Genomic DNA, 25,187 nt, shown 5'->3' with positions numbered 1-25,187 from the left:
GAGAGAGAGATCACAAGTAGACAGAGAGGCAGGCAGAGAGAGAAGGGGAAGTGGGCTCCCTGCTGAGCAGAGAGCCCGATGTGGGGCTCGATGTGGGGCTCGGTCCCAGGACTGAGATCATGACCTGAGCTGAAGGCAGAGGTTTAACCCACTGAGCCACCCAGGCGCCCCTGTTCTTACAAACTCTTAATGTCACAAAGCAAACTGAGGGTGAGGTGGGGAGGGAGAGGGTGGTGAGGTTATGGACATTGGGGACGGTATGTGCTATGGTGAGTGCTGTGAAGTGTGTAAACATGGTGATTCACAGACCTGTACCCCTGGGGCTAATAATACATTATATGTTTATAAAAAATTTTTAAAAATTATTTTTTAAAAAAGAGTATGTTCTTACCTCTGCCTGGAAAATCTCCTTCTTTCCTATACCCTTCCCTACATTCATAGTATTTTATATAATTATCTCACTTAATCATTTTTTTTAAAAGATTTTATTTATTTATTTATTTGACAGAGAGAGAGAGAGACAGCAAGAGAGGAACACAGGCAGGGGGGAGTGGGAGAGGGAGAAGCAGGCTTCCTGCTGAGCAGGGAGCCAGATGCAGCTTGATGGGGGGGCTTGATCCCAGGATCCTGGGATCATGACCTGAGGCAAAGGTCACCTTATCTCATTGTCTTTACAACAATTCTTAGAATTGGGTACTATTATAATTTTCATTTACAGATAAGAATACCAAGGAAGTTAAGTTATTTGCCTTAGATCACAGAGCTAGTAACTAGACAAACAAGATCTAGCTCCAAAGCCTATGGTCTTAATTTCCATGCCTTCAAATTCTACTGTTTCCTTTATGATCACATTATATGGGATACTGTATATACTTGTAGGTATTTTAAAAGTTTAAAATGAGTGACAAGAGAAGTAGAATAATTTTCTTTGAATATTTGAGGGGCTATTATCAAAAGAGATTGGGTTATTCTGTGATGCATAGAAGATAAAAATTAGGACTATTGAGCAGAAGTTATAGAAGGTCAGATTTCAAGTCAGTATAATGAATGCTCTAACAATTACAGATGTCAACAATTGCATAGCTTGTTTTTTTTTTAAAGGACAGAGCTCCTTATAACTATTAAAATAAGATTACTATCACATATGAATCAGTTTCTTTATAAGGGGAGGGAAATTAAATGTCCTTTTCATTCCAATACAACTATAAACCCAATAAAATAGTTACTCTTCACCCATTTACCTCTGATTTTCTTTCCCAGTAGTAAGGGCAAATCTGCACTGTATCACCAATATTATTACTGTTGTATTCCACTTACAATTTATTACATTAGGCCAGGGTTTCTCAACCACCACACTACTAACAACTTGGGCTAGATAATCTTTCTTACATATGTCAGAGGGAGGAGTAATGTCTTGTGCATTGTAGGATGTTCAGCAACATCTCTGGACTCTATACTTCCCTCAGCGTTAAGAAAGAAAAATGTCTCCAGACACTGCCAAGTTTGGGGCCTAGGAGTGCAGTGGGGGAGGAAACAAAATCATCCCTGGTTGAGAACCACTGCATTAGAACAAATCATCTCATTTCTGATTCATAGAGTTCTCAAGGAAACCTTGTTTTCAGAGCTAAGTTATATCCCTACACCAAGATAATATATGACATTGTGGCACCAATGACAGCTAATTCATTGTGTACGTATGCACACATAATGTGTATCAAGTGCTGTGCCCAAGTTACTGGTATCCCTTAAATTAAGTTTCTTTCCCCAATATTATAATTTGGAAAAATCTTAAATGAGTTATTAAAGGCAACAGCTTATTCTACTTATTTTACTTTTTCTCACAACAAAGTTTGGTTTTGAATCGGAAATAAAGATATGATTCAGCTTAGTAATAACTGATACAATATTAACAGTTATAGTAAGGTAGTTTTTACTTCTGTTACATCCTATAAAATTTTTAGTACAATGCAATCCAAATTGGATGGAGCTTAATATACCAAATAGTAAAAGTTATGATCTACGTAATAGGCACTATTATATTTTTAGGTAAGAAAATCTACTCCAAACTAATTAAGGCACCTGGATCTAAAATATTAGGCACAAAGCATTTCAAATGGGAAACAGAATTGCTAAGTATGAAGTAAAACCATAACTTACCAATCTGGGCCATAATCTGACAAAGGGCAATCTGTTTTAAATATGTGGATTTCCCGCTCATGTTAGGTCCAGTTATGATCAAAAAATTACTTCCTTCTGTTATATAAGTATTGTTGGCAATAGGTTTTTCCACAGATATTTTTTCAAGAATGGGATGCCATCCCTGTTTGATTGCTAAAGTATCAGTAAATTCTGGCCGAACTAAAAAGAAAGAAAAAGAACGGTTTCATAAGATTAAAATATTTATGTTTAATGTTCTGTACGGTGTGTATGTGTGATTTTACTAGGGACAAAGCATTTTACTTTGGGACAAAGCATTAAGGTACTTTTTTATCTTAAATCTCTACCAAAATTCCTTTAGATTGTAACTGACGCACTCTAATCACCATCACAACTTTTATTCACTTCCAGGGAACCCTAGGATTTAGTTCTTTGTCATTGTCCTGAGCTCCAAAATAGTCTGTGTAACATTTCCAGATTTATATAGATTAAAAAGAGTCAACTAGCCATTGATAATACCTTTTTTAAAAGGTTTTATTTATTTATTTGACATAGAGAGAGAGAGAGAAAGAAAGAGTGGGCATAAGCAGGAGGAGCAGAAGAGGGAGAAGCAGGCTTCCTTCCAAACAGGGAGCCCAATGTGGGGCTTGATCCCAGGACTCTGGGATGAAAGACCTGAGCTGAAGGCAGCCATTTAACTGACTGAGCCACCCAGGCACCCTGATAGATAATACTTTTCTTTTTTTCTTTCTTTTTTTTTTTTTTTTTTTTGAGAGAAAGAATGAGAGTGTGAGCTGGGGGGTGGGCAGAAGGAGAATCTCAAGCAGACTCCCCACTGATTGTGGAACCCAACATGGGACTCAATCTTATGACCATAGGATCATGGTCTGAGCTGAAATCAAGAGTCAGACGCTTAACAACTGAACCACCCAAGCATCCTGATAATACTTTTAAAATAACAATTAATTACCAGTACTACAAAATTGCACATTTACTTAATCCCATCTTAGGCTCTTTTTCAAATCTGGCATACTTAGCTTTTCAAGTGATGTATGGATATAAAGTAGAACCAACTGTAAATATAATTTTATGTCCAGAAACTTAGACAAATTTTGTCTAAAAAGAATACCCAGATGATAGGCAAAACAGACACAAAATATATTAATTTATAGAAATATATAAAGATCAGGTTTCTATGAATACCTTCTAAGGTAAAGGGAGGAAGATAGGACATGGGGACAAGGAAACACTAAAATCCTATATGCTTCTAAAAAAAAATCCTATATGCTTCTACAGGAAACACATGGATAAACTCAAAAGCATTCATTATAAGAGAGAGAGGTTGGTTAGAAAATAATTTTTAACACCAGAAGTTATTATTTATAAGTTTGGAGTTTCAGGATGATCCCTCTCAAATTAAAATGGAGCAACATCAAATATCTTAATAGCTAAGAAAACTATTAAAAATATATGATATAATCCCTGATCTTAAGATGCTCACATCTAAAGAGCTAGTTTAGAAAATGTTCACTTGGAGATTCATTTCTCTCATCCGCTTCTGTCACACTGCTTCTCAGGAGTCTCACTCAGACTTGAACTTTATCATTTTGGATCACTGTTATTTTCACCAAGGAGGAAGTTTTTCAATCTTTCCTATTTGGGGAAACTTTTTAAAGTTTCTTGCAGTATTTTCTTTCTCACTTGTCAATTTCTCAGTAAACAATTTTCTTACTTTTAAAAATAAATTTTAAGAGTAATTTTACTTCCTCTACTTTAAGTCTTAGTCTAAGACCATAGGCAAGAGGCTATATTTCAGGTAAAAAAAAAAAATAAAGCATTCATAATTGTTATATTACTTGGATGGAATACAAATTTCAGTACACAACATAATTATTTATTTATTTATTTATTTATTTAAAAGATTTTGTTTATTTATTTGATAGAGAGAGATCACAAGTAGGCCAAGAGGCAGGCAGAGAGAGATGGGGAAGCATGCTCCCTGCTGAGCAGAGAGCCCCATGCAGGGCTTGATCCCAGGACCATGGGACCCTGGGACCATGACCTGAGCTGAAGGCAGAGGCTTAACCCACTGAGCCACCCAGGCACCCCAGTACACAACATATTTATTCCAAAGAAAGTAACTTACCATAGTCAGAAAGAGTGCAGGCATGAGCAAATGACAGTAGCATATCCAGCATTGACACAGTATCAGATAGTTTATATAAGCAATGAATATGTTCATAAATCTCACTAAGCAGTTTGCACACTATCCTGAAAGTATACATTTGGAAGTCAGGTATTGATTTTAAAGAGAGACATACAATATAATTATAAAATAATATCACATGTATTGCCTAAGGTAAAATACCATTCAGAGTTCAGTTGTATTCCATAGGTAAATCTATTGTTCTTTTGCCTCATTTTAGAGATTAGGAAATTGAAGTTCCTTGAGTTCAAGGAATTTGTAGCAAGAATGCATCTTCTGGTATGTTAACATCATGTTTTAGAAATGACTGCTGTTATTAAATACTAATAAAATTAATTTTCATTAATAAAATTATTTTATAGGTCAAACAAGACCTTAATATACTTCAACAGACCCCACCTGCTAATTATTTTGTGTTTTTTTTAAATGTTAAATTCAACATAAAAATTACTATATTCTCTCTCTTTCATAACACACATACACACACACACACCCTAACAACGTAATTATTTAAGCTTTTATGTAGCAGAGGTGTTACACTGTGACATAATATAAAAGGTTTTCCTTGGAGCACCTGACTGGCCCTGTTGGTAGAATATGTGACTCTTGGTCTGGTTATGAGTTCAAGAGAAAGAGTGTAGAGATTACTTAAAACAAACAAACAAACAAACAAATCTTAAGGGGTGCCTGGGTGGCTCAGCTGGTTAAGCATCTGACTCTTGATACTAGCTCAAGGTCTTGGTTTTTCCCTTATGAGGAGAAATATGTTCCCCAAACCTATTAGATCTCATAATCTCTGTGGTCTATGCCTTGAAATTGTTTTGAAAGTCCAACATTTGTCTTTATCAACTTAGCTCATTGATTATGAATGATCATTTTTTATTTTGCTAGGCCCTCCCTCACCCCACCCATGAATGATCTATTCTTATTTCTAGCTGTACTGCTACTGTTTCATGATCAGCAAAAAACTGGCACTATTGTAATTTTATATATAAATGAAGTTCAGGGCTTGCATACCATAGGAAATGAATAACGGAATGAAGCCCAAGATAAGCCCATCATGTGTCAAATTCTGCATCATGGTAGAATGCGTACTATGGAAGTATTAAGTATAATGTTATTTTTTGTTTTGTTTTTGCAATAGATTTGCCCTAAATCTTCTGTAAGGCTGAGCAATCCCAATCACAATGACAGACTTTAAAAGTTTTAACTGTTCTTCCAGGAAATGTTCTTTCTTTGTTAACAATCATAATTTTATAATTTTCTACTATCAAACAAAAAGTCAATTAATGAAAATTTATTATAATGTTTCAAGTTGAACCAATTTAATATTCAAAAATTTCAAATGGGCTTACATATAAGTCATATGATAGATTTCTCTCAAAGATTCTTGACATCTTTCATTCATTTTAATTAAGTCTGCTGATGTAAAGGTATAAGAACTTTTCACTTTAGATATCTGCTAGGAAATTAAAAAACAAAATTAAAAAACTATCAAGATGTGTGTACACTCCTATAAAATAAAACATACACATTTTAAACAGTATAGATATTTAGGTTAATTAATTTTGGAGATAAAGCATCACAAATAATGTCTCAAATAATGTCTTCAAAAAAGAAAAGAACACTTTCAAAGTTAAAGCCCTTAAAGTTAACCTACATTATTTTGGCACAACTATTTGAACAGATCTTAAAATAGCTCTGCAGAAATGTCAGACAGTACATCTTATTACCCAGTAATATGCATGACAGATATCAGTAATTTTCACTCCAACTCTGACCCATCTTAGCCCTTGCCCCATATCTGAACCTCACTCAATTTCTAATCCTATTACCATATCTCAACCAATTCTTTGCTTTTTCTATCCACCATTACCTGTTAATACAATGTGTTAAATGGTTTGTTTTTGTCAAAAAAAAAAAAAAAAAAAAAAAAAGGTACCCCCTGAGAGCACAGAAAACAAAATTAGAGTAGGTTAGACTTTTCCCAAACTGGTATATCATGAAGATGTGAGTATGTATTTAAGAATAAATATTTCCCTGGTTCAAAGGTATGGCAATATTAGATTTTTAAAAGTTAGCAGATTTCTTTATTTCAGGATTTTTAAACCTTTAATAGGCAAATGTGCATTGAGAACTACCTAAGACAGGAGATGGTACAATATTTTCCAAATTCCTTTGATCAAATTATCTTTTGGACTTTTTAAATTTCCTTTTTTTTTTTTTTATACATACCAAGCTTCCAGAACTGTGGGATGCACTGTTTGGTGTTTCTCCCCCAAAATAAGAAAATTAGAAGTTTCTAACTCAACTCTTACATTAGTATAACTGTTAGATTTACAGGAATAGGAAAGCAATATACAGAACATTTGAAATATTTAGCATGTAAAATTCAAGGAATGTCTGAAAATATGTAAAATGTATTTCAGAAAAAATAATTCCCAAACCAAAACTCTAAAATGAACCTTAATAAATTCTGAAGGAAGTCGATTATTGGGTAGAGCTATATAGTCGGTAGTCATCTGTATGAAAAATCCTCGAGCAGAGCTAAAACTTGTCCTTAAAGGAAGACTATATTTTTCTGCAAGCTGCGATATCATTCCTAGTGACCAGAAACAAGAAAAACAGAAAGAATTTTAATGAGAATATTACTGGTTTTAAAAAATCACTTTTTTTGTTTTTTTTATATGTAAATAGGAAGGTCTTGCTACTCTTTTAAACTGTAAAGTTTTTTTTCTTTATTTACACATTTTTAACTTTATTTTCTTTTTTTTAGCATTCCAGTATTCATTGTTTATGCACCACACCCACTGCTCCATGCAATATGTGCCCTCCTTAATACCCACAACCAGGCTCACCTAACCGCGCACCCTCCTCCCTTCTAAAACTCTCAGTTTGTTTCTCAGAGTCCACAGTCTCTCATGGTTCATCTCCCCCTCCAATTTCCCCCCACTCCCTTCTCCTCTCCTTCTCTCAATGTCCTCTGTGTTATTCCTTATGCTCCACAAGTAAGTGAAGCCATTATGATAATTGACTCTCTCTGCTTGACTTATTTCACTCAGCATAATCTCTTCCAGTCCTGTCCATGTTGATACAAAAGTTGGGTATATATCCTTCCTGATGGAGGCATAATACTCCGTTGTATATATGGACCATATCTTCTTTATCCACTATAAAGATTTTTAATGTCTAATACATATGGTGGTCAAGTACTCTTTTAAGAAAAAAATTGGTAGTACAAAGATAGTCATTTTATAGGTAGGTAGTTTGAAAGTAAAAAGAAAAACTGTTAAAAATTAAACTAAGACTATTTCATACTCTATTAGAATATGTTTTCATTTAACTTTTTAAAAAGTGAATAGTCATGTAAATTATTATAATCATTAGTTCAGAATAAGAAATTCTCTCTACAAAACATATTTTGTAAAACAAAATATTCCAAAAAGGAAATGGTGGTACAACAAATACTCCAAATTTTCCTATCAACTTCAAACTTACCACAGAGTTCTAAATTTTTATTTATTTATTTATTTTAAAGATTTTATTTATTTATTTGAGAGATGGAGATCACAAGTAGGCAGAGAAGCAGGCAGAGAGAGAGGAGGAAGCAGGCTCCCCGCCGCGCAGAGAGCCTGATGCAGGGCTCGATCGCAGGACCCTTGGAGCACAACCTGAACCAAAGGCAGAGGCTTTAACCCACTGAGCCACCCAGGTGCCCCGTAAATTTTTATTTTTAACTTGATGATCATTAATGCTTGGAACATTACTTGCGAAAATTAACATTTTTATTCCTCAAAATAGTTCTTCCAACAATTTTCTGCTTCTCTCAGTGATACCACTACTTTCAGGTTAGAAATTTCAATTAGCACCAATAGCTACATTTCCCTTTACTATGCCCATAACTACTCAATTATTAACTCATTTCAACATTTGCATTTCTCTCATATACACTGCTATCACTCAAATGTTTTAGCTTGTAATAGTTTAAAATGGTTTCCCTGTCTCCATTGTTCTACTCAAATTCATTCAACCAATCTTCTTTTTTTTTTTTTAAAGATTTTTATTTATTTATTTATTTGACAGACAGATCACAAGTAGGCAGAGAGGCAGGCAGAGAGAGAGAGAGGAGGAGGAGGCAGGCTCCCTGCTGAGCAGAGAGCCCGATGCGGGACTCGATCCCAGGACCCTGAGATCACGACCTTAGCCAAAGGCAGAGGCTTTAACCCACTGAGCCACCCAGGTGCCCCATTCAACCAATCTTCTTGATTAATTTCACTCTACAGAGAAAAAATGTCTCAGTGCCTCTGCATTCTCTAAGGGGAAGAAAAAAACCCCAAATGCCCAGCCTTCAAAGACAAATTCTGGTCCCCAGCCTACATTTCTAATCTTATCTCTTGCAAGTTCTATCAGGGAATACCCCATTCCATCCTAACCAATTTCTTTTCTCATCCACTGAGGTTTCATTAACCTTTGTGCTTTGGTTTATACCATTGCCAGTATATGGGTTTCCTTTCTAGGCATAGTCTACTAAAAACATTCCCATCCTCTATGCTTCCACACCCAATCAATCTCGGACCCCTATAACCTGCTATATTTTTCATCATATATTTATACCCATTTATAGTATATGATCTATGTGACTGATATACTGATCTATCTACCTATCTATACATACGAACACACACATACACATGCACACACACTCACACACATACATTCCACACACAGGCATTTCTTTCTTGTCTGTCTTCCCTACTATAACAAAAATTCCATGAGGACAGGGACTTTATCCTGTTCACAATATAGTCCTAGTACCCAAAACAGTGTCTATATTTACAAGAAATTCCATAAATTTGTTAAATGAAGTAGTACTTAACTAGAAATTAAATACAGTGATAGTTGCTCAAATGGTACCTCTTCTAGACAAATACATCTCTTCCTCTGAAATCACTTAGTACTGACAGCCTGCATTTTTCATATAATTTGTATACAATGTTATATGAAGGTAGACAAACATGTCCTGGTCTTCAGGTAATTCTAAGTTTGAAGAAACTCTATATTTAAGTTTGGTGAAAAAAATAGACACATTCTAACACTTAGAGATACTTATTTTCAAAATCTTTCAAAATCGTATTTTAATATATTTTAAATGACAGTGTTAACCTTATCTCTTTTGGTAACAAAATTTTAAAAATATGCATGGCCTGTTATCACCAGCAGAAAAGCACATGTTCTAAAAAGGTTTAATTTAAGAAAAAACAGAAAAATACAGTGAAGTAATTAAATTACCTGCTATGTCATCTACAATCTCTGTATATGTTCTTCTAGCTATGTCAAGAAATTCATTTATGTTGGATCTCACTGCGTAGCACTTCTGAGTCCTCATGTTCAGGCATCCTTTCATGTATCTTGCATCATCATTAATTATGGTTTTAATTTTTTCAAGTATGATTCCAAACCTAAAAAAGAACATTATAGGCAATAAGGCAAATGATTATTTTAATTCGTAATTTGAGTCAGAGTTAATGACATATTTTCTTGGAATAAACAATTTTAAATATAACAACTCTTTCTTGAAATCTATTGAAAATTATTAAATAATTTAACAATATATGTATATTACATTACATAAACTAGAACCGTGACTATAAAAATTTTAAAATATCCTGTCAATCAGGACTAGTCTCTTAAAGTAACATGAAGTCACCAGGAACAATTCTATAACTGCTAATAAAAAGCTCTCCCAAGGATGCCTGGGTGGCCCAGTCAGTTAAGCGTCTGCCTTTGGCTCAGGTCATGATCCCAGAGTCCTGGAATCAAGTCTAGCATTAGGCTCCTTGTTCAGCAGGGATCCTGCTTCTCCCTCTGCCTGCTGCTCCCCTTGCTGGTGCTCTCTCCCTTTCTCTTTCTCTGACAAATAAATAAAATCTTTTTTTTTTTAAATCTCCCAAATTAAACCCCTGAATGTCCCTATGAGTATAAAATATATCCCTGAAGAACTGTTATAAAAATTCTGGCTTTGTGTTCATTAACTCAGTCAACATTTACTTATAGCATGTATGATCACTGTGTTTGGTGCACAGATCCAAAGAAGAATTAAGTGTTTGGTTCTTGCCTTCAGGTGGGGCCAGACAAACTAAACACATATTGTAAGACAGTGTAAGAGAAACCTCACAATAATCAGTAATTAAGTACAGGGATCATGCAAACCAAAACTCTGGTAACACCTATTTTCCTAACCTTCTGTTTTATCCTGTTCTGTATGTTATTTGTAATCCTGTTTTATTATTAAACTCAGTTTGTGGCTCATAAAAGATGTGAATCCTGAATCGGTAAAATAGCAGTTCTTAAGCATCACATGTCTTTTTGGTCAAGAAGCTAGATGTCATTGCTAAAAACAATATTAAACTGTATTTAGATCTCTTATTCAATATTTATACCTACTATTTTTTGGTTACATCAAGCCCTTTATGATTTACAAGAGAAATATGTACTTTCATATTTGCAAGTCTTTCCATGGGGAATGGCTCAAAGAAGAAATATCAAAACTGTGTATGATTTCAATTTTTATTATTATTCTAATTGCCTATTAACACAAAAACTCAATGTGCTGTTACCCTATTTATGGATACTTATAAGATGTAATGTATAATTAGGACTTTGATGAATAGTTTAAAGATTGTTAACCAGAGTTCAAGTAATTGTTCTATTGATTACAGTTAGAGTCCTTAAAATCATTCATGATCTGGAAGAAAGGAATAATTAGCATGGATATTTAATTAACAGTTGAGTGACAAAGACCTCTTATCTTCCAAGGAACCACAATAAGCTCTTAATAAAGGTGTGCTACAGTTCCTCAAAGCAATCTGTTAAAAAATAAAAAAAAAAAATTGGTTAAAAATAATAAATTATAACACTATTCAAACATAAGATTTTACATTTAATACTTGCAGCTTACCAAGAGTTTTCTTGCTTCATCTCATTTGTATACTCATAAAAGATATTTTAGGTATGTAGGTGAGGACAGATGGTACCTTTCCCATTTTCCAGATAAAGAGCACCTGACTAATAAAGGGCATCCAGTGCTTTACTCTTATGACTAGTTTTTCTTGTCTTTCAACTAATTTTTAGCATTCAACTACTTTTTAAAGTTAGGAATTTAAACAGCTATCATTGTACATTTAGAGTACTCTGCATATCATTCCAAAATGCGGGTTTTAAATATGCATTAAACTGAAAAAGTGCTTTGCATATTTATAAATAGAGCAATTTCTCCATTCTTATATGGCAAAAGTAGAAGTTTAATTTTGCTTAATGGAAACTATAAGTGGTCACTATTTAAATAACTAGAAACAAGAGGAAAACAGTTAACATTTTTTAACTTAAATTTTTTTTTCATGTATTTAAAGTCAATTAATTAATATACAGTGTATTATTAGCTTCAGAGGTAGAGTTTCATGATTCATCAGTTGGCATGTAACACCCAGTGCTCATTACATCAAGTGTCCTCCTTAATGACCACCCAATTATCCCTTCCCCCCATCCACTCCACTCCGGTAACCCCCAGTTTGTTCCCTGTAGTTAAGAGTCTCTTATGGTTTGCTTCGCTCTCCTTTTTCATCTTATTTTACTTTTCCTTCCCTTCCCCTAGGTTCATCTGTTTTGTTTTATAAATTCCACACGAATGAAATTATATGATATTTGTCCTTCTCTGACTGACTTATTTCATTCAGGGTAATAACCTCTAATTCCATCTACATGGTTGCAAATGACAAGATTTAATTGTTTCTGATGGCTGAGTAAATTTCATTGTATATATACGCTGCATCTTCTTTATCCATTCATTTGTCGGTGGGTATCTGGGTTCCTTTCATAGTTTGGCTATTGTGGACATTACTGCTATAAACATCAGGGTTCATGTATCCTTTTGAATCACTGTTTGTATCCTCTGGAAAAATACCTAGTAGTACAATTGCTGGGTAATAGGGTAGCTCTATTTTTAACTTTTTGAGGAACCTCCATACTATTTTCCAGAGTGGCTGCACCAGCTTGCATTCCTACCATCAGTTTAAGAAGATTCCCCTTTCTCTGCATTCTCACCACCATTTGTTGTTTCCTCACTTGTTAATTTTAGTCATCCTGACTGGTATGAGGTGGTATCTCATTGTGGTTTTGATTTGTATTTCCCTGATGATGAGTGATGCTGAACATCTTTTCCTATGTCCGTTGGCCATTTGGAAGTCTTCTTGGAGAAATGCCTATTCATGTCTTCTGCCCACTTCTTGACTGGATTTTTTGGTTTATGGGTGTTGCGTTTGATAAGTTCTTGGATTTATAGGCCTTGGTTACTAGCCCTTTATCTGATTTGTCATTTGCAAGTATTTTCTTCCATTCCATAGGCTGTCTTTTAGTTTTGTTGACTGCTTCCTTTGGTGTGCAGTAGCTTTTTGTCTTGAAGTCCCAATAATTCATTTTTGCCTTTGTTTTCCTTGTCTTTAAGACATGTCTAGCAAGAAGTTCCTGCAACCGAGGTCAAAGAGACTGCTGCCTATGTTCTCATCTAGGATTTTGATGGATTCCTATGTACTTCATCCATTTTGAGCTTATTTTTGTGTAAGGCATAAAAAAGTTGCTGAGTTTCATTCTTTTGCATGTGGCTGTCCAATTTTCCCAACACCATTTGTTAAAGAGACTGTCTTTTTCCATTGGACATTCTTTCCTGCTTTGTTGAAGATTAGTTGACCATAAAGTTCACAGTCCACTCCTGGGTTTTCTTTTCTGTTTCATTGATCTATGTGTATGTTCTTCTGCCAGTACCATACCATCTTGATCACTACAGCTTTGTAATACAGCTTGAAGTCCAGCACTGTGATGACACCAGCTGTGGTTTTCTCTTTCAAGAATGCTTTGGCTATTTGGGGCCTTTTTGGTTCCATACAAATTTTAAGATTAATTGTTCCAGCTCTGTGAAAAATATTGATAATATTTTTGTAGGGATTGCATTGAATGTGTAGATTACTTTGGGTAGCATAGACATTTTAACAATATTTATTCTTCCAATCCATGAGCATGGGAGGTTTTCCATTTCTTTGTATCTTCTTCAATTTCTTTCATAAGCATTCTATAGTTCTCAGAGTACAGATTCTTTACCTCTTTGGTTAGGTTTATTCCTAAATTATCTTACGGTTTTTGGTGCAATTGTAAATGCAATCAGCTCCTTGATTTCTCTTTCTTCTTTCTCATTGTTAGTGTATAGAAATGCAGCTGACTTCTGTGCATTGATTTTATATCCTACCATGTTGCTGAATTCCTATATGAGTTCTAGTAATTTTTAGGTGGTCTTTGGGTTTTCAACAGAGTATCATGTCATCTACAAAGAGTGAAAGTTTGACTTCTCCTTTGCTGATTTGGATACTTTTTACTTCTTTTTGTTGTCCTAGCTCAGGCTAGGACTTCCAGTACAATGCTGAATAACAGTAATGAGAGTTACTGGACAGGACATCCCTGTCATGTTGCTGACCTTAGGGGAAAAGCTCTCAGGTTTTTCCTGCTGAGAATGATATTCACTGTGAGTTTTTCATATATAGTTAACCTGGCATTTTTAATTAACATGTAATTAACATATTATTTGTTTCAGGGGCACAGATCTGTGATTCATCAGTCTTACACAGTTCACAGCACTCACCATAGCACATACTCTTCCCAATATCCATCGCCCAGTCACCCCATCCCTCCACCAACCCCATCCACTCCAGCAACCCTCAGGTTTTTCCCTGAAATTAAGAATCTCTTATGGTTTGTCTCCCTCTCTGGCTTTATCTTGTTTCATTTTTCCCTCACTTCCCCTATGATCCTGTCTTATTTCCCAAATTCATCATGTCAGTGAGATCATATAATAATTGTCTTTCTCTGATTGGCTTATTTCACTTAGCTCTAGTTCCATCCACGTCTTGCAAATGGCAAGATTTCATTTTTGATGGCTGCGCAATATTCCATCGTGTGTGTGTGTGTGTGTACTGCATTTTCTTTATCCATTCATCTGTTGATGGATATTTATCCTCTTTTCATAGTTTGGCTATTGTGGACACTGCTATAAGCATTGGGGTGCAAGTGCCACTTTGGCTCATTACATTTGTATCTTTCAAAGTAAAATAGTGCAATTGTTTTTACAGTAGTAAAAACAAAACAAAACTACATTAAAATAGTGCAATGGCTAGGTCATAGAGTAGCTCTATTTTCAACTTTTGAGGACCCTCCATACTGTTTTCCAGAGTCAATTAACCTTTTACCTGCTATTTTAGACAATGGCAATAATAATTTTCTTTTGCTTATGAACAGGAAATATTTAAATACTAATGAAAGCTATAAAATTCATAAAAGCATAAAGAAAAATATTTAAATTGCTTATAATTCTACCACCCTTCCAAATAAATTACTTAAATATTATGGTATATTTCCTGTCATTACCTCAAATAAAAAAAGTTTGTCATTGCACATTGCTTTTCTCCCCTAGTTAATACTATATCACAAGTATTAGAAACTTTTAATAGCATAGATTTTAATAAATCATAATATTTTACCCTTTAGAAAACAGTCTCTTCCCCTCATTATTAGAGGTCTATACTACTTAGAATTTCTAATATAAATCATGTTGCAAAGACCATAACTGAACATAAAATGTGGTCAGTATTTCTTGAGTTCTTTTGGACAGATTTCTAGTATTGTAACACTGTCAAAAAACAGATGTTGTAAAACTTCCCTGTGAAGTATGTACAATTTGTACTCCTACCAGCTGTCTATGAAGTCTGTCTCACTGTTCTCTGAGTAGCAGTAAATTGTATCCATTAAGGAGAAAAACAAACAAACAAAAAAACCTAAAACTTTGCTTCTTTTGCATATTAATGACTTTAATTTGTATTTCTTTAACTAATAGTAAGGTTGAACATGTTTGGTACTATTTATTAACCTCTTTGATTTTCATTTTGGGGGCATTTTCTGTATTTCTATTGGTATTCCAGTATTCTCTTATGAAATTACATGAGTTTTATGACAGAAATTAATATTTTATCTGTCAAATGCTACAAATTTTTCCTTTCTTTGGCCTTTATTTTCCTTTCACGTATCAAAGCTTCTTCAAATTTGGGGCACCTGGGTGGCTCAGTGGGTTAATCCTCTGCCTTTGGCTCGGGGCACATTAGTCTCCCTGCTCAGCAGGGAGCCTGCTTCCTCCTCTCTCTCTGCCTGCCTCTCTGCCTACTTGTGATCTGTCTGTCAAATAAATAAATAAAATCTTTTTTTTTAAAACTTCAAATTTGTGTTTTATTGAATCTATCAGTTTGGGGGGATGATTTATTATACCTCTCTCATTCTAAGGAAGATGACATTTTTTTACATCTTTTGTCAAATTGCTTTCATTATATATTTTTTAGAATGAAATCTACAACAAATTCTTCCAGATTTTTCATTATTTTTTCTTTTAAAAAAGCAGTTCTTCCTTGTCACCTTAAGTTTTAAAAAATGTTTTGCACAGGGGTTCCTGGCTGGCTCAGTCAGCAAAGCAAGGGACTCTTGATCTCAGGGCTGTGAGTTATAGACCCATGATAGGTAAAGAGATTATTTAAATAAATAAATGTTTTTAAAAAGTTTTGCACAGTAGAATATTTAAAAACACATTAGGAAATCACATCAGAAATATTTCAGGTAAGAGTAATCAATGAATGAAATCACTGAGTTAAAGTTTAATGAGGAACAGGATATTTACATAGTCTCAAAGTATCTCTCCACAGATTACTTAATAACTTTATAGTGAAGAAATGGATCAAAGTTAATATCACCAGAATGGGGAATGACATCATGTGTATCCTGATGTGAGGTACTAAGAAAAATACAACATTGCTCATAGAGTATTACTGCTAAATATAATAAGCTGAATTTAATCGTGAGAAAATAACCACACAAATTGAGGAATATTCTATAAAATAACAGATACTTTTCAAGATGTTAATATAATGAAAGACAAAGAAAGGATGAGAAACTTTAAGCTGAAAAGAAGTATAAAGAAACATGACATTAGGGGCTCCAGGGTGGCTCAGTCAGTTAAGCATCTGCCTTCCAATTAAGTCACAATCCCAGGATCCTGGGATTAGACCCACATCAGGCTTCCGGCTCAACAGGGAGTCTGCTTCTTCTTCTCTCTCTGCCCCTCCCCTTGCTCATGCTCTCTCCTGCTCACTCACTCTCCCTCAATAAATAAATAAAATCTTTTTTTTAAATGACATTAAATTTCCCTGATAAGTAGTGATAATGAATATTTTTTCATTTGCCTTTTGGCCATTTGTATGTCTTCTTTGGAGAAGTGTCTGTTCATGTCTTCTGCCCATTTTTTGACACGATTATGTGTTTTTTGGGTATTGAGTTTGAGGAGTTCTTTATAGATCTTGGATAGATCTTTGTCTGTAGTGTCATTTGCGAATATCTTCTCCCATTTCATGGGTTGCCTCTTTGTTTTGTTGACTGTTTCCTTTGGTGTACAGAAGCTTTTTATCTTGATGAAGTCCCAAAAGTTTATTAGCCATCAGGGAAATTCAAATCAAAACCACATTGCAATATAACCTTACACCATTTAGAATGGCTAAAATCAATAGGACTGGAAACAACAAGTGTTGGAGAGGATGTGGAGAAAGGGGCACCCTCTTACACTGTTGATAGGAATGCAATTTGGTGCAGCCAATTTGGAAAATAGTGTGGAGATTCCTCAAGAAATTAAAAATAGAGTTACCCTGTGACTCTGCAATTGCACTACTGGGTATTTACCCCCAAAGATACAGATGTAGTGAAAAGAAGGGCCATATGTATTCAAAACAGCAATGTCTACAATTGCCAAACTGTGGAAAGAACCAAGATGCCCTTCAACAGACAAGTGGATAAAGATGTAGTCCATATATACAATGGGATATGATGCAGCCATCAAAAAGGATGAATACCCAACTTTTCTATCAACATGGACGGGACTGGAGGAGATTATGCTGAGTGAAATAAGTCAAACAGAGAGAGTCAATTATCATATGGTTTCACTTACTTGTGGTGCATAAGGACTAACATGGAGGACATTAGGAGAAAGAAAGGAAAAGTAAATTGGGAGAAACTGGAGAGGGAGACAAAGCATGAGAGACTGTGGACTCTGAGAAACAAACTGAGGGTTTTGGAAGGGGGGGAATGGTTGAGCCTGGTGGTGGGTATTAAGGAGGGCACGTACTACCTGGAGCACTAGGTGTGGTGTATAAACAATGAATCTCAGAACACTGAAAAAAATAAAATTAAATTAAGATGTTTAAAAAAATGACATTAAATACAATGTATGGTCCTGGACTGGACCCTGTATCAAGAAAAAAAATCTATTAAAAGAATTAGTAAAACAATTAGAAATTTTGAGTATGGACTATATATAATAATATTGAATCAATTTTAAATATCCTAAATTTTTAAATTATATTGTGGTTATGTAAGAGAACACCTTTGATCTTAGGATATACACATGTTAGTATTTAGGTACTGCAATTTTCAAATGGTTGAATAAGAGTAATAATAAGAATATAATATGTAGTGAGTGCTGTGTGTATATGGAAAGAATTGGGGAATTCATTATTCTATTGTAACTTTATCTAAATTTGAAGTTTTTTGAAATAAAAAGTTTTTTTAAAAAATTAAGGCTACCAATGTTTTGTACAATATACCATATAAATTACCTTTAAAGGATCCACAAGTTCCAAGGTATGTTTTAGGTATATTAGATTTGTTATCTTTGATTCCGCTGCATTAACCTATTAAAATAAAGATACAAATGTGGACACCATAAATATACAAGAATGGATTTTCTCTTGAACATTCTACACTTACCATACTCATACATTTTTATTTATCAACATACCCAGTACGCCAGCATAAACAGTAGTTACAGTTACTGATACATCACAATAAGCCTAGTGCACTATTTTCCTGGAAGTCTGACAATGAGAAGAGTTCACCTCATTGTATTCAACTTCCATTTCTACTTCAGCCCCTCGGGTCCAGCTTAACCTACAGTGGTGATAGGAGATAGAGTTCAATCCTGAGCAGTACTAAAGACTAACGTTAATTGAAGAAGGCACAAAGGGTATTTGTGAAAGATGATATTTGAAAAGCTTAATCTGAAACTCCCAGGCAGTTACAGAACAACACAAAGCTCCCTCACTGGTTCCTGTTTGCATGAGTAAAACAATTTTCAGAGTTCCAGTTGTCCAAATTAATTAGGTTTTCAAAATAAAGCAACATCAACATTTTTAAAATTTAATAAATAAATTTTTAAAAATTAAATTGTAGTATCTCTAGAACAAAAGAGTGGTATTAAACCTTGGAAAATGAAGAATATTTTGTGAATGGACAAATCTACCAATACTGACAAGGAGTTTTAGGATATTACATTATGATATAATAATGTATTTGATATAGTGTTCTTTCTTTTTGCAGTCTCCTGACCTATATCCCTATTGCACAATACCTAGACTGTTTGGTGACTACATCAACCAATTTAGAAGAAATGCCAAAATGAATGTTGCTAGCCCCAAAACAAGTTACTGCAGACTTTCTTACAATGGATCTCTGAAACTGGAAGATTAAAAATAAATAATATTCACCAAACAGAAGACAAATGTCACTCCTGTTACCAAAGGAGAATATCTTACAAAAATATCATTTTACCTTTGAAGAAGAACAAGACAGAAGGACTAACTCTAATAAATATCAGCCTATAATAAAGTTAGACCAATTAAGAAATGGTAGTATCAGCATAAGGACAAGCAGAACAATCAATGCAATAGAATAAGGAATCTAGAAACAGACTCAAACATATGATTTCAGCCAAACATTTCATTTATAACAACGGTTGACTAAAGAGTAATGGAGAAAGGACAGTTCTTTTGACAAATGGTGCCAGTTAGATTATGAATCTGTATGGAAAAAAAGGAAATGTGGTCCCTTCCTCATACAAATCAAAATACCAATTCCATATGGTCTAAATACAAGAGGTAAAACAATAAAACATCTAGAATATAACAAACAAGAGTATCTTCACTATCCTGGGTGTTCTTACCAACTTTAATAAATTTGATAACTAATGAATTACAGGGCCAAACTAAGAGCCAAAGTTATTTATATCTCTCCTATTGTCTGGCTTTTGCCAATGCACAGATTATCATATTACAAACCCTGCAATCACAAACTCCAATGTCTGTGTTTTGCTTCTTACTCACTAGGGGACATTCCCGCCTAATAACTACCGACTACTGTAGTAATGTTTTCCCCTCACTCCTTCTGACTTCTGACAATGTGACCCTATGTGGCATGATTTCTCCTCTCAAAATTATAAGTAATAAAAATCTTTTAATGGCCTCAGCCTCTCTATGTCATCACTTAGTCATTTCCATAACTTAAAATCCTCTGGGCACAATCAAGCCACTGGGGTAGGTAAAGACTTCTTATGCAGGATAAAAACCACCACAATAAAAGAAAAAACATACACTAGCCTACATTTAGATTAAGAACTTCTAATAAGGCAGAGAAAGACAATGAGGATCTTACTTATATGTAGAATCTAAAAACAACAAAACAAGCTCATAATGCAGAGAACACAATGGGGGCTGCCAGAAGTAGGCAGTAGGGGGTGGGTCAAACCTCCAGTTATAAAATAAATAACTAATGAGGATTTAATAGACAGCATGGTGACTAGAGTTAATAATACTATATTGCATATTTGAAAGTTGCTGAGAGAATAGATCTTAAAAGTCCTCACCAAAAAAAAAAAAAAAAAAAAAATTAAGCATATATGGGGATGGGTGTTAAGTAGATTTAATGTGGCAATCATTTTACAATACATACAAATAACAAATCATTAAAAAAAAAAAAAAAAGAACTTCTGGGGTGCCTGGGTGGCTCAGTGGGTTAAAGCCACTGCCTTCAGCTCAGGTCATGATCCCAGGATCCTGGGATCAAGCCCACATTGGGCTCTCTGCTCAGCAGGGGCCTGCTTCCCTCTCTCTCTCTCTGTCTGCCTCTCTGCGTACTTGTGATCTCTGTCTGTCAAATAAATAAATAAAATCTTTCCAAAAAAAAAAAAAGGAACTTCTATTTATCAAAAGGCACCATTGATCTAGGATAGGTTCTCCAAAAGCCAACTCAGAGAAATTAGAATTTGAGGACAAATTATTTATTTGAAAAGTAATTCCAGTAAGTACAGGCAAGAGAATAGGACAGGGCAGCAATACAAGATACACTGATGAGGAGGAGTCAAGATGGTGGAGAAGTAGCAGGCTGAGCCTACATCAGGTAGCAGGAGATCAGCTGGATAGCTTATCAAACCATTGCAAACACCTACAAATCCAAAGGGAGATTAAAGAGAAGAAGAACAGCAATTCTAGAAACAGAAAATTGACCACTTTCTGAAAGGTAGGACCGGAGAACTGAATCCAAATCAACGGGAAGATAGACCATGGGGGGAGGGGCCAGCTCCAGCAAACGGCAAACCATGGGAGCACAAAATCAGGACTTTTAAAAGTCTGCTCCACTAAAAAAGACAGTCTCTTCAGTAAATGGTGCTGGGAAGGGGCGCCTGGGTGGCTCAGTGGGTTAAGCCTCTGCCTTCTGCTCAGGTCATGATCTCAGGTCCTGGGATTGGGTCCCGCATTGGGCTCTCTGCTCAGCAGGGGGCCTGCTTCCCCCCTCTCTGTCCACTTGTGATCTCTCTTTCTGTGTCTAATGAATAAATAAAATCTTTTAAAAAATAAATAAAATAAATAAATGGTGGTGGGAAAACTGGACAGCTGTGTAGAAGAATGAAACTCGACCATTCTCTTACACCATACACAAAGATAAACTCAAAATGGATAAAAGACCTCAACGTGAGACAGGAATCCATAAGAATCCTAAAGGAGAACATGGGCAGTAATCTCTTCGATATCAGCCACAGCAACTTCTTTCAAGATATGTCTCCAAAGGCAAAGGAAACAAAAGCGAAGATGAACTTTTGGGACTTCATCAAAATCAAAAGCTTCTGCACAGCAAAGGAAACAGTCAGGAAAACAGAGAGGCAACCCATGGAATGGGAGAAGATATTTGCAAATGACAGTACAGACAAAAGGTTGATATCCAGGATCTATAATGAACTCCTCAAACTCAACACACACAAAACAGACAATCATATCAAAAAATGGGCAGAAGATATGAGCAGACACTTCTCCAATGAAGACATACAAATGGCTATCAGACACAGGAAAAAATGTTCATCATCACTAGCCATCAGGGAGATTCAAATTAAAACCACATTGAGATATCACCTTACACCAGTTAGAATGGCCCAAATTAGCAAGACAGGAAACAACATGTGTTGGAGGGGATGTGGAGAAAGAGGAACCCTCTTCCACTGTTGGTGGGAAGGCAAGTTGGTGCAGCCTTTTTGGAGAACAGTGTGGAGATTCCTCAAGAAATTAAAAATAGAACTTCCCTATGACCCTGCCATTGCAGTCCTGGGTATTTACCCCAAAGATACAGATGTAGTGAAAAGAGGGCCATCTGTACCCCAATGTTTATAGCAGCAATGGCCATGGTCGCCAAACTGTGGAAAGAACCCAGATGCCCTTCAACAGATGAATGGATAAGGAAGATGTGGTCCATATACACTATGGAGTATTATGCCTCCATCAGAAAGGACGAATACCCAACTTTTGTAGCAACATGGATGGGACTGGAAGAGATTATGCTGAGTGAAATAAGTCAAGCAGAGAGAGTCAATTATCATATGGTTTCACTTATTTGTGGAGCATAACAAATAGCATGAAGGACATGGGGAGTTAGAGAGGAGAAGGGAGTTGGGGGAAATTGGAAGGGGAGGTGAACCATGAGAAACTATGAACTCTGAAAAACAATCTGAGGGTTTTGAAGGGGTGGGGGTGGGAGGCTGGGGTACCAGGTGGTGGGTATTAGAGAGGGCACGGACTGCATGGAGCACTGGGTGCGGTGCAAAAATAATGAATACTGTTATGCTGAAAATAAATTAAAAATAAATAAATAAATAAATAAATAAAGTCTGCTCCCCTGAAAGACATCATTCCAGAGGCTAAACCGGGGTGAAGCCCATGCAGGGCCAGCATGGCCCTAGGTCCCACAGAGTCACAGAAGGATTTGGGGTGTCTTAGTGTTGCAGAGCTCACAGGTATTAGACCGGGGAAGCCAGCGACAGAGATAGAACGAGGAGTGAGCTCTCAGCTCATGGTTACCTTGAACCAGTCCCAGGCTGGGTGAGCTCGGCATGTGGCCAGAGGCCAGGGAGACAGGAGTGATTGGGCCCTTTTCTCTGAGGGCACACTGAGGGGTGTGGCCCCGAGCTCTCGGCTCCTCCGGGTGGGAGGACGGCTCCTCCATCCTCCATCCTCTGGAACTCTATGGAAGCGTTCAGGGGACATCACAATTCCAGACTTCAAGCTCTATTACAAAGCTGTCATCATCAAGACAGCAAGGTACTGGCACAAAAACAGACACATAGATCAATGGAACAGAATAGAGAGCCCAGAAATAGACCCTCAACTCTATGGTCAACTAATCTTCAACAAAGCAGGAAAGACTGTCCAATGGAAAAAAGACAGCCTCTCAATAAATGGTGTTGGGAAAATTCGATGGCCACATGCAGAAAAATGAAATTGGCCCATTTCCTTACACCACACACGAAAATAGACTCAAAATGGATGAAGGACCTCAATGTAAGAAAGGAACCCATCAAAATCCTTGACGAAAACACAGGCAGCAACCTCTTCAACCTCAGCTGCAGCAACTTCTTCCTAGGAACATCGCCAAAGGCAATGGAAGCAAGGGCAAAAATGAACTATTGGGATTTCATCAAGATCAAAACTTTTGCACAGCAAAGGAAACAATTAACAAAACCAACAGACAACTGAAAGAATGGAAGAAGATATTTGCAAACGACATATCAGATAAAGGGATAGTGTCCAAAATCTATAAAGAACTTAGCAAACTCAACATCCAAAGAACAAATAATCCAATCAAGAAATGGGCAGAAGACATGAACAGGCATTTTTGCAAAGAAGACATCCAGATGGCCAACAGACACATGAAAAAGTGCTCCACATCACTCGGCATCAAATAAAAACCACAATGAGATACCACCTCACACCAGTCAGAATGGCTAAAATTGACAAGTCAGGAAATGACAGATGCTGGCGAGGATGTGGAGAAAGGGGAACCCTCCTGCACTGTCGGTGGGAATGCAAGCTGGTGCAACCACTCCAGAAAATAGCATGGAGGTTCCTCAAAAAGTTGAAAATAGAACTACCATATAACCCAGCAATTGCACTACTGGGTATTTACCCTAAAGATACAAACGTAGTGATCCGAAGGGGCACGTGCACCCAAATGTTTATAGCAGCAATGTCTACAATAGCCAAACTTTGGAAAGAACCTAGATGTCCATCAACAGATGAATGGATAAAGAAGATGTGGTATATATATATATATATATATCTGCATATATTCCTGCATAGTATTCCATAATGGAATACTATTGTACATATAGTATATATATACATATATACTATGTATATATACACATATATAATGGAATACTATGCAGCCCTCAAAAGAAATGAAATTAAAAGAAAAGAAATGAAATCTTGCCATTTGCAACGTGGATGGAACCAGAGGGTATCATGCTTAGTGAGATAAGTCAATCAGAGAGAGACAACTATCATACGATCTCCCTGATATGAGGGAGTGGAGATGCAACTTGGGGGGTTGGGGGGTGGAAGAAGAATAAATGAAACAAAATGGGATCGGGAGGGAGAGAAAACATAAGTGCCTCTTAATCTCACAAAACAAACTGAGGGTTGCCAGGGACAGGGGGGTCCGGAGAGGGGGGTGGGGTTATGGACATTGGGGAGGGTATGTGCTATGGTGAGTGCTGTGAAGTGTGTAAACCTGGCGATTCACAGACCTGTACCCTGAGGATAAAAATACATTATATGTTTATTAAAAAAATAAAAAATAAAAAAATAAAGATGAAAATAAAAAGATACACTAATGATCCAGATATCGCTACTTGGACTGTGGCTCATTCCTGCTGGAGACCTCTCAGAGATGGTGTAGAGTAAGCTTCAGAAGCTATCTCCAGAGGTAAGGAAATGGTGCATTTATTAACCAACTCCAGTTCAGTAATGCACAGCAATACTGGGCAGTCACTTCCTGAATTCCCTCCAGTTTCTCATGTGGCTAGATAAAGTCCTCAGGTAGAGAATTTCAGCTGCTTACAGTAAAACTTCTCTGTACAAAAGTGAATGCCAAGGGATGTGGGTGGCACAGCAAAAGCATCTAGTCCACATTACTGAGTAAAAAATCCAACTACAATGTGGGAAAAGATATGTGCAACACAGAGAACCATAAAGGAGTCATAAAAAGCTCTACAAATCAAAAAAGGAGCCAAAAAAGCTTTACAAATCAAAAAAGACTATAACCTGGCGATTCACAGACCTGTACCCTGAGGATAAAAATACATTATATGTATTTTTATACATACATATATATATGTATATATATATACATATATACATATATATGTATATATGTATATATATATACATATATATGTATATATGTATACATATATATACATATATATATGTATGTGAACTCTATACCCAGTGTGGGGCTTGAACTTATAACCTCGAGATCAAGAGTAGTATGCTCTGACTGAACCAGCTAGATGCCCCAGAAAAACCTGTTTAATATG

At 35.9% G+C, this 25,187-nt stretch overlaps 1 protein-coding gene across 1 annotated transcript in view; it reads right to left on the bottom strand.

Moving 5' to 3' along the window:
• The window catches only part of MSH4 (mutS homolog 4), a 97,096-nt gene that overhangs the window by 20,515 nt on the left and 51,394 nt on the right, over positions 1 to 25,187 (bottom strand). The window contains exons 9-15 of the mRNA XM_059376881.1: positions 18,109 to 18,183; positions 11,165 to 11,229; positions 9,653 to 9,822; positions 6,829 to 6,965; positions 5,719 to 5,822; positions 4,304 to 4,428; positions 2,158 to 2,358 (exon numbers count right to left, since the gene is read on the bottom strand). Of these exons, the coding sequence (XP_059232864.1) occupies positions 2,158 to 2,358; positions 4,304 to 4,428; positions 5,719 to 5,822; positions 6,829 to 6,965; positions 9,653 to 9,822; positions 11,165 to 11,229; positions 18,109 to 18,183 (877 nt within the window). The remainder of the gene's footprint in view (positions 1 to 2,157; positions 2,359 to 4,303; positions 4,429 to 5,718; positions 5,823 to 6,828; positions 6,966 to 9,652; positions 9,823 to 11,164; positions 11,230 to 18,108; positions 18,184 to 25,187) is intronic.

Source organism: Mustela nigripes, chromosome 14 (genome assembly GCF_022355385.1).
Source record: "Mustela nigripes isolate SB6536 chromosome 14, MUSNIG.SB6536, whole genome shotgun sequence".
NCBI lineage: Eukaryota > Metazoa > Chordata > Mammalia > Carnivora > Mustelidae > Mustela > Mustela nigripes.
Note: the sequence above shows the minus strand (reverse complement) of the source record. Positions and strands in the feature narration are given on the sequence as shown.